Source organism: Salmo trutta, chromosome 1, assembly GCF_901001165.1.
Source record: "Salmo trutta chromosome 1, fSalTru1.1, whole genome shotgun sequence".
Lineage (NCBI taxonomy): Eukaryota > Metazoa > Chordata > Actinopteri > Salmoniformes > Salmonidae > Salmo > Salmo trutta.
This window is the reverse complement of record NC_042957.1, coordinates 1,393,337-1,404,365: the sequence shown is the minus strand read 5'-3', so window position 1 is coordinate 1,404,365 and position 11,029 is coordinate 1,393,337. Positions and strand designations below refer to the sequence as shown.

General features: G+C 47.1%; 1 protein-coding gene across 3 annotated transcripts in view; it reads right to left on the bottom strand.

Moving 5' to 3' along the window:
- gnpat2 (glyceronephosphate O-acyltransferase 2) overlaps positions 1-11,029 on the bottom strand; it is a 33,909-nt gene that overhangs the window by 15,959 nt on the left and 6,921 nt on the right. For all 3 annotated transcript variants that reach the window (XM_029776393.1, XM_029776227.1, XM_029776304.1), the window contains exons 3-6: positions 9,563-9,739; positions 5,549-5,678; positions 5,259-5,386; positions 603-678 (exon numbers count right to left, since the gene is read on the bottom strand). In XM_029776393.1, the coding sequence (XP_029632253.1) occupies positions 603-678; positions 5,259-5,386; positions 5,549-5,678; positions 9,563-9,739 (511 nt within the window). The remainder of the gene's footprint in view (positions 1-602; positions 679-5,258; positions 5,387-5,548; positions 5,679-9,562; positions 9,740-11,029) is intronic.

Here is an 11,029-nt window from a genome sequence, read left to right as displayed (position 1 = left end):
ACAGGTAACAGGACATGTTAATTAGCCACAGACAGGTAACAGGACATGTTAATTAGCCACAGACAGGTAACAGGACATGTTAATTAGCCACAGACAGGTAACAGGACATGTTAATTAGCCACAGACAGGTAACAGGACATGTTAATTAGCCACAGACAGGTAACAGGACATGTTAATTAGCTACAGACAGACAGACAGGTAACAGGACATGTTAATTAGCCACAGACAGACAGACAGACAGACAGACAGACAGACAGACAGGTAACAGGACATGTTAATTAGCCAGACAGACAGGTAACAGGACATGTTAATTAGCCACAGACAGACAGACAGGTAACAGGACATGTTAATTAGCCACAGACAGACAGACAGACAGACAGACAGACAGACAGGTAACAGGACATGTTAATTAGCCACAGACAGGTAACAGGACGTGTTAATTAGCCACAGACAGACAGACAGGTAACAGGACATGTTAATTAGCTACAGACAGACAGACAGGTAACAGGACATGTTAATTAGCCACAGACAGACAGACAGACAGACAGACAGACAGACAGACAGACAGACAGACAGACGTGCGAGCACACACCCCCATTCACCTAATTTGGGTGTGAGGGACTTCAGAGTCCTGCTCCTCAGACCCTCCACATAGAACTCTACAGGAGCATACCCTGTCTGAGGAGAGAGAGAGAAGACACTAGTTACAACTCTACAGGAGCATACCCTGTCTGAGGAGAGAGAGAGAAGACACTAGTTACAACTCTACAGGAGCATACCCTGTCTGAGGAGAGAGAGAGAAGACACTAGTTACAACTCTATAGGAGCATACCCTGTCTGAGGAGAGAGAGAGAAGACACTAGTTACAACTCTATAGGAGCATACCCTGTCTGAGGAGAGAGAGAGAAGACACTAGTTACAACTCTACAGGAGCATACCCTGTCTGAGGAGAGAGAAGACACTAGTTACAACTCTATAGGAGCATACCCTGTCTGAGGAGAGAGAGAGAAGACACTAGTTACAACTCTATAGGAGCATACCCTGTCTGAGGAGAGAGAGAGAAGACACTAGTTACAACTCTACAGGAGCATACCCTGTCTGAGGAGAGAGAGAGAAGACACTAGTTACAACTCTATAGGAGCATACCCTGTCTGAGGAGAGAGAGAGAAGACACTAGTTACAACTCTACAGGAGCATACCCTGTCTGAGGAGAGAGAGAGAGAAGACACTAGTTACAACTCTACAGGAGCATACCCTGTCTGAGGAGAGAGAGAGAGAAGACACTAGTTACAACTCTATAGGAGCATACCCTGTCTGAGGAGAGAGAGAGAAGACACTAGTTACAACTCTATAGGAGCATACCCTGTCTGAGGAGAGAGAGAAGACACTAGTTACAACTCTATAGGAGCATACCCTGTCTGAGGAGAGAGAGAAGACACTAGTTACAACTCTACAGAAGCATACCCTGTCTGAGGAGAGAGAGAGAAGACACTAGTTACAACTCTATAGGAGCATACCCTGTCTGAGGAGAGAGAAGACACTAGTTGCAACTCTACAGGAGCATACCCTGTCTGAGGAGAGAGAAGACACTAGTTACAACTCTACAGGAGCATACCCTGTCTGAGGAGAGAGAGAGAAGACACTAGTTACAACTCTATAGGAGCATACCCTGTCTGAGAGAGAGAGAAGACACTAGTTACAACTCTATAGGAGCATACCCTGTCTGAGAGAGAGAGAAGACACTAGTTACAACTCTATAGGAGCATACCCTGTCTGAGGAGAGAGAGAGAGAGAAGACACTAGTTACAACTCTATAGGAGCATACCCTGTCTGAGGAGAGAGAGAGAGAAGACACTAGTTACAACTCTACAGGAGCATACCCTGTCTGAGGAGAGAGAGAGAAGACACTAGTTACAACTCTATAGGAGCATACCCTGTCTGAGAGAGAGAGAAGACACTAGTTACAACTCTATAGGAGCATACCCTGTCTGAGGAGAGAGAGAGAAGACACTAGTTACAACTCTACAGGAGCATACCCTGTCTGAGGAGAGAGAAGACACTAGTTACAACTCTATAGGAGCATACCCTGTCTGAGGAGAGAGAGAGAAGACACTAGTTACAACTCTATAGGAGCATACCCTGTCTGAGGAGAGAGAGAGAAGACACTAGTTACAACTCTACAGGAGCATACCCTGTCTGAGGAGAGAGAGAGAAGACACTAGTTACAACTCTATAGGAGCATACCCTGTCTGAGGAGAGAGAGAGAAGACACTAGTTACAACTCTACAGGAGCATACCCTGTCTGAGGAGAGAGAGAGAGAAGACACTAGTTACAACTCTACAGGAGCATACCCTGTCTGAGGAGAGAGAGAGAGAAGACACTAGTTACAACTCTATAGGAGCATACCCTGTCTGAGGAGAGAGAGAGAAGACACTAGTTACAACTCTATAGGAGCATACCCTGTCTGAGGAGAGAGAGAGAAGACACTAGTTACAACTCTATAGGAGCATACCCTGTCTGAGGAGAGAGAGAGAAGACACTAGTTACAACTCTATAGGAGCATACCCTGTCTGAGGAGAGAGAGAAGACACTAGTTACAACTCTATAGGAGCATACCCTGTCTGAGGAGAGAGAGAAGACACTAGTTACAACTCTACAGAAGCATACCCTGTCTGAGGAGAGAGAGAGAAGACACTAGTTACAACTCTATAGGAGCATACCCTGTCTGAGGAGAGAGAAGACACTAGTTGCAACTCTACAGGAGCATACCCTGTCTGAGGAGAGAGAAGACACTAGTTACAACTCTACAGGAGCATACCCTGTCTGAGGAGAGAGAGAGAAGACACTAGTTACAACTCTATAGGAGCATACCCTGTCTGAGAGAGAGAGAAGACACTAGTTACAACTCTATAGGAGCATACCCTGTCTGAGAGAGAGAGAAGACACTAGTTACAACTCTATAGGAGCATACCCTGTCTGAGGAGAGAGAGAGAGAGAAGACACTAGTTACAACTCTATAGGAGCATACCCTGTCTGAGGAGAGAGAGAGAGAAGACACTAGTTACAACTCTACAGGAGCATACCCTGTCTGAGGAGAGAGAGAGAAGACACTAGTTACAACTCTATAGGAGCATACCCTGTCTGAGAGAGAGAGAAGACACTAGTTACAACTCTATAGGAGCATACCCTGTCTGAGGAGAGAGAGAGAGAGAGAAGACACTAGTTACAACTCTATAGGAGCATACCCTGTCTGAGGAGAGAGAGAGAGAGAAGACACTAGTTACAACTCTATAGGAGCATACCCTGTCTGAGGAGAGAGAGAGAGAGAAGACACTAGTTACAACTCTATAGGAGCATACCCTGTCTGAGGAGAGAGAGAGAAGACACTAGTTACAACTCTATAGGAGCATACCCTGTCTGAGAAGAGAGAGAGAAGACACTAGTTACAACTCTATAGGAGCATACCCTGTCTGAGAGAGAGAGAAGACACTAGTTACAACTCTATAGGAGCATACCCTGTCTGAGGAGAGAGAGAGAAGACACTAGTTACAACTCTATAGGAGCATACCCTGTCTGAGGAGAGAGAGAGAGAGAAGACACTAGTTACAACTCTATAGGAGCATACCCTGTCTGAGGAGAGAGAGAGAGAGAAGACACTAGTTACAACTCTATAGGAGCATACCCTGTCTGAGGAGAGAGAAGACACTAGTTACAACTCTATAGGAGCATACCCTGTCTGAGGAGAGAGAGAGAAGACACTAGTTACAACTCTATAGGAGCATACCCTGTCTGAGGAGAGAGAGAGAAGACACTAGTTACAACTCTATAGGAGCATACCCTGTCTGAGGAGAGAGAAGACACTAGTTACACGGCCCAGATGGAACACTCTTCCCTTACAGGCACCCTATTCCCTATATAGTGGTACTACTATAGACCAGAGCCCTATTCCCTATATAGTGCACTACTATAGACCAGAGCCCTATTCCCTATATAGTGGTACTACTATAGACCAGAGCCCTATTCCCTATATAGTGCACTACTTTAGACCAGAGCCCTATGGAACCCTATTCCCTATATAGTGGTACTACTATAGACCAGAGCCCTTTTCCCTATATAGTGGTACTACTATAGACCAGAGCCCTATTCCCTATATAGTGCACTACAATAGACCAGAGCCCTATGGGTCTTGGTTAAAAGTAGTGAGTACACTGGGCTCAGGTCTAAAGTAGTGCACTATATAGGGAATAGGGTCCTATAGGGATCTGGTCTATAGTAGTGTACTATATAGGGAATAGGGTCCTATAGGGATCTGGTCTATAGTAGTGTACTATATAGGGAATAGGGCCCTGGTCTATAGTAGTGTACTATATAGGGAATAGGGTCCTATAGGGATCTGGTCTATAGTAGTGTACTATATAGGGAATAGGGTGCCATAGGGCTCTGGTCTAAAGTAGTGCACTATATAGGGAATAGGGTGCCATAGGGCTCTGGTCTATAGTAGTGTACTATATAGGGAATAGGGTTCCATAGGGCTCTGGTCTAAAGTAGTGCACTATATAGCTATTTGGGATACACCCTAACACATAATATATACACTGACTATACAAAACATTAAGGAGACCTGCTCTTTCCATGACAGACTGACCAGGTGAATCCAGGTGAAAGATTTGATCCCTCATTGATGTCACTTGTTAAATCCACTTCAATCGGTGTAGATGAAGGGGAGGAGACAGGTTGAAGAAGGATTTTTAAGCCTTGAGACAATTGAGACATGGATTGTGTATGTGTGTCATTCAGAGGGTGAATGGACAAGACAAAAAGATTAAAGTGTCTTTGAACGGGGTATGGTAGTAGGTGCCAGGCGCACCGGTTTGAGTGTCAAGAACTGCAACGCTGCTGGGTTTTTCACACTCAACAGTTTGCCTGTGTGTTTATCAAGAATGGTCCACCACCCAAAGAACATCCAGCCAACTGGACACAACAGTGGGGAAGCATTGGAGTCAACATGGGACCAGCATCCCTGTGGAACGCTTTGACACCTTGTAGAGTCCATGACCCTGATAGATTGAGGCTGTTCTGGTAGAGTCCATGACCCTGATAGATTGAGGCTGTTCTGGTAGAGTCCATGACCCTGATAGATGGAGGCTGTTCTGAGAGCTAAATGACTCAGTATTAGGGTGTACCTCATGTATGGTATAGTCAGTGTACATACAGTAGTGCAGTGTGTGGTAATAGAAATATTTATGTGGACACGTACCCTGACAATGGTTTTGACATACTCAGAAAGGACAGCCCAGTACAACTTGTCAGACCCGATCGCCCTCCTGATGAAGAACGCTCCAGAACGACGCAGGATCTCTCCCACCATCTTCATGTCCATCAGAGCTACAGAGAGGAAGACAGAGGGACAGAGGGACGGACGGACGGACGAGAAGACAGAAAGAAAAGAGAGATAAAGTTAGACATTTGTTATCTGAAGTGTGGCTTTTATTTTATTTTTAAAAAGGCGACCAAAACACCGAACAGGATAAATCACTAGATACTTGCGGATTCCAGCAGCTATAACAGGGATGGGCAGGTCATAGGTGAACAGGATGTAGGACAGAACCAGGAAGTCCACATAACTCCTGTGATTGGGCATCAGGATCACTGGAGACTCCTGAATGGCCTGTTGGAGCTGGGGGGGCGGGACAGAAACATCACTGTGAACCAATAAATATTGAAAACAACATATAATGGGTCTAAATTAGGCGGGTGAATGTTTAAATGACATAGAGATCGTTAACGTTTCAAATAAAAAATGTAATAATAATAATAATAATCACTACACTAAAATGTATTTTGTATATTTATTTACCTGAAAATCACAGAGCAGTTATCACAGAACTACTGCTAAATAAATACCTAAAACAATAAACGCTGCAACGGTAGGATGAGCAGATCTTTACAGTGATTTAATCACAGATCGTGTTCTGTTAACAGTTGGCAGAGTGAGACAGGAAACGGACAGCAGGGACCAGTCCTGTATGCCAATACTTTAACAAGTTAAATGACAAGGTGATGAAAACGCCAACTCTGCCAGGTGGGAATCGAGCTACAGTGGCAGTACAGGGGGAAAAACGTACAAAGCACGAGCTCTCAAACACCATTAAACGTGGCCTTAACAACAGATTGTTGGGCGTCTACGAACACGCTGTTATACATCACTGCAACGAGCCGTCACGATGATGAGAAGTGGGACATTAAGTACCTACCGACCACAGAGAACACGGGGGAGAGACAGAGAACACGGGGGGAGAGACCCACAACTGAGAACACGGGGGAGAGACAGAGAACACGGGGGAGAGACAGAACACGGGGGGAGAGACAGAGAACACGGAGGGGAGAGACAGAGAACACGGGGGGAGAGACAGAGAACACGGAGGGGAGAGACAGAGAACACGGAGGGGAGAGACAGAGAACACGGAGGGGAGAGACAGAGAACACGGGGGGAGAGACCCACAACTGAGAACACGGGGGGAGAGACCCACAACTGAGAACACGGGGGGGAGAGACAGAGAACACGGGGGGAGAGACCCACAACTGAGAACACGGGGGGGAGAGACAGAGAACACGGGGGAGAGACAGAGAACACGGGGGAGAGACAGAGAACACGGGGGGAGAGACAGAGAACACGGAGGGGGGAGACCCACAACTGAGAACACGGGGGGGAGAGACAGAGAACACGGGGGGAGAGACCCACAACTGAGAACACGGGGGGGAGAGACAGAGAACACGGGGGAGAGACAGAGAACACGGAGGGGAGAGACAGAGAACACGGAGGGGGGAGACCCGACAGAGAACACGGAGGGGGGAGACCCGACAGAGAACACGGAGGGGGGAGACCCGACAGAGAACACGGAGGGGGGAGACCCACAACTGAGAACACGGGGGGAGAGACAGAGAACACGGGGGGGAGAGACAGAGAACACGGGGGGGAGAGACAGAGAACACGGAGGGGGGAGACCCGACAGAGAACACGGAGGGGGGAGACCCGACAGAGAACACGGAGGGGGGAGACCCGACAGAGAACACGGAGGGGGGAGACCCGACAGAGAACACGGAGGGGGGAGACCCGACAGAGAACACGGAGGGGGGAGACCCGACAGAGAACACGGAGGGGGGAGACCCGACAGAGAACACGGAGGGGGGAGACAGAGAACACGGAGGGGGGAGACAGAGAACACAGAGGGAGGGACCGAGAACACAGAGGGAGAGACCCGACAGAGAACACGGGGGAGAGACCGAGAACACGGGGGAGAGACCGAGAACACGGGGGAGACCGAGAACACGGGGGAGACCGAGAACACGGGGGAGACCGAGAACACGGAGGAGAGACCGAGAACACGGGGGAGAGACCGAGAACACGGGGGAGAGACCGAGAACACGGGGGAGAGACCGAGAACACGGGGGAGAGACCGAGAACACGGGGGAGAGACCGAGAACACGGGGGAGAGACCGAGAACACGGGGGAGAGACCGAGAACACGGGGGAGAGACCGAGAACACGGGGGAGAGACCGAGAACACGGGGGAGAGACCAAGAACACGGGGGAGAGACCAAGAACACGGAGGAGACACACAACAGAGAACCTAAAATGACATTAATACCATTGTTGCTAAATGGGTGGCAGGGTTTACACTAGTTACCACAGCCACAAAGTCAAAATGGTCTTTATTGTAGAAATTCATGAAAACAAATATTTTATTATTGGTCATAATCTAAGGTTAGGGATCAGGTCGGCAGTGTGGTTAGGGATCAGGTCGGCAGCGTGGCTAAGGTTAGGGATCAGGTCGGCAGCGTGGTTAGGGATCAGGTCGGCAGCGTGGCTAAGGTTAGGGATCAGGTCGGCAGCGTGGTTAGGGATCAGGTCGGCAGCGTGGCTAAGGTTAGGGATCAGGTCGGCAGCGTGGCTAAGGTTAGGGATCAGGTCGGCAGCGTGGTTAAGGTTAGGGATCAGGTCGGCAGCGTGGTTAGGGATAGGTCGGCAGCGTGGTTAGGGATCAGGTCGGCAGCGTGGTTAAGGTCAGGGATCAGGTCGGCAGCGTGGTTAAGGTTAGGGATCAGGTCGGCAGCGTGGTTAGGGATCAGGTCGGCAGCGTGGTTAGGGATCAGGTCGGCAGCGTGGTTAGGGATCAGGTCGGCAGCGTGGTTAGGGATCAGGTCGGCAGCGTGGTTAGGGATCAGGTCGGCAGCGTGGTTAGGGATCAGGTCGGCAGCGTGGTTAAGGATCAGGTCGGCAGCGTGGTTAAGGATCAGGTCGGCAGCGTGGTTAGGGATCAGGTCGGCAGCGTGGTTAAGGATCAGGTCGGCAGCGTGGTTAAGGTTAGGGATCAGGTCGGCAGCGTGGTTAAGGTTAGGGATCAGGTCGGCAGCGTGGTTAGGGATCAGGTCGGCAGCGTGGTTAGGGATCAGGTCGGCAGCGTGGTTAGGGATCAGGTCGGCAGCGTGGTTAGGGATCAGGTCGGCAGCGTGGTTAAGGTTAGGGATCAGGTCGGCAGCGTGGTTAAGGTTAGGGATCAGGTCGGCAGCGTGGTTAAGGTTAGGGATCAGGTCGGCAGCGTGGTTAAGGTTAGGGATCAGGTCGGCAGCGTGGTTAAGGTTAGGGATCAGGTCGGCAGCGTGGTTAAGGTTAGGGATCAGGTCGGCAGCGTGGTTAAGGTTAAGGATCAGGATAGTAGTATTCTATTTGTATTAAAATAGTAGTAGCATTCTATTTGTATTAAAATGGTAGTATTCTTGTAGTAGAATTATAGTAGTAGTATTCTAATAGTAGTAGTAGTAGTAGTAGTACTATTCTAGTAGTAGTAGTATTATAATAGCAGTATTCTAGTAGTAGTATTCTATTTGTATATATAATAGTGGTATTATAGTAGTAGTAGTAGTAGTAGTAGTATTCTATTTGTATTATAATAGTAGTATTCTAGTAGTAGTAGTATTCTAGTAGTAGTATTCTATTTGTATTATAATAGTAGTATTCTAGTAGTAGTAGTAGTAGTAGTAGTATTCTATTTGTATTATAATAGTAGTATTATAATAGCAGTATTCTATTAGTAGTATTCTATTTGAATTATAATAGTAGTATTCTAGTGGTAGTATTCTACTTGTATTATACTAGTAGTAGTATTATTTGTATTATAATAGTAGTATTCTAGTAGTAGTAGTAGCAGTAGTAGTAGAATAGTAGTAATATTATTTGTATTATAATATTAGTATTCTAGTAATAGTAGTAGTGTAGTAGTATTATTTGTATTATAATAGTAGTATTCTAGTAGTAGTAGTAGTAGTAGTAGTAGTAGTAGTAGTAGTATAGTAGTAGTATTATTTGTATTATAATAGTAGCATTGTGAGCCTGTTGAGTCCGTCCCGGTTGATGTTGAGGCTGAAGAACCTCTTGAAGACTTTACTGAAGGTGAACTGTATACTACTGTACTATAGTAATTGTGTTCTAGTAGTAGTAGTAGTAGTAGTAGTAGTAGTAGTAGTAGTAGTATTCGTTGTATTATAATAGTAGCATTCTGACCCTATTGAGTCCTTCCTGGTTGACGTTGATGTGGCTGAAGAGCCTCTTGAAGACTTTACTGAGGGTGAACCCCAGCAGTCTGATGAATCCCAGCTGGAGGTTCTGAGACATCTCCTCCAGTATCCCCGACGCCTCCTCTCTCACCAGATCCACACTCTCACCAGTCTCCATGGCCACCTGCACAGAGAGTTCAGGGGTCAAGGGACAGAGAGTTAGAGGTCGAGTTCCTGCAATTACATTGGTAGCGTCAAGATTAGACTACTGCAATGCTCTACTCTCCCGCCAACCAGATAAGACACTAAATAAACGTCTGTTAGTGCTAAATACTGCTGAAAGAATCTTGTCTCGAACCAAAACAGTTGATCATATTGCTCCAGTGCAAGCCTCTCTACACTGGCTTCATGTTAAGGCTAGGGCTGATTTCAAGGTTTTACTGCAAACCTACAAAGCATCACATGGTCTTGCTCCTACCTATCGCTCTGATTTGGTCCTGCCGTACTTACCTACACGTACGCTACGGTCACAAGATGCAGGCCTCCTTACTGTCCCTAGAATAAAGGTAGAGTACCTTATGATAGTGTGGTCTACAGCTTATCTACCAAGAGAGTTCTCAGCTGTATTATTCATAGCTGTCTATTTACCACCACAGACCAAAGCTGGCACTAAGACCGTACTCAACCAGCTGTATAAGGCCATAAAGCAAAGAAGAAAATGCTCATCCAGAAGCAGCACGCCTACTGGCCGGGGACTTTAATGCAGGCAAACTTAAAATGTGCAACAAGGGAAGAAAAATAAATCCTAGACCACCTTTACTCCACACACAGAGACACATACAAAGCTCTCCCCTGCCCTCCATTTGGCAAATCTGACCATAATTCCATCCTCCTGATTCCAGCTAACAAGCAAAAACTAAAGCAGGAAGTACCAGTGACTCGCTCAATACAGAAGTGGTCAGATGATGCGGATGCTACGCTACAGGACTGTTTTGCTGCACAGACTGGAATATGTTCCGGGATTCATCCAATGGCATCGAAGAATACACCACCTCAGTCATCGGCTTCATCACTAAGTGCATCGATAACGTCGACCCCACAGTGACTGTGCGTACATATCCCAACCAGAAGCCATGGATTACAGGCAACATCCGCATCGAGTTAAAGGCTAGAGCTCAAGGAGTGGGAGACTAATCCGGACACTTATAAAAAAAAAAATCCCGCTATGCCCTCAGACGAACCATCAAACAAGCAAAGTGTCAATACAGGATTAAGATTGAATCCTACTACACCGGCTCTGACGCTCGTCCGATGTGGCAGGGCTTGAAAACTATTACGGATTTCAAAAGGGAAACCAAGACGCGAGCTGCCCAGTGACGCAAGTCTACCAGACTAGCTAAATGCCTTTTATGCTCGCCTCGAGGCAAGCAACACTGAAGCATGCACGAGAGCACCAGCTGTTCAGGATGACTGT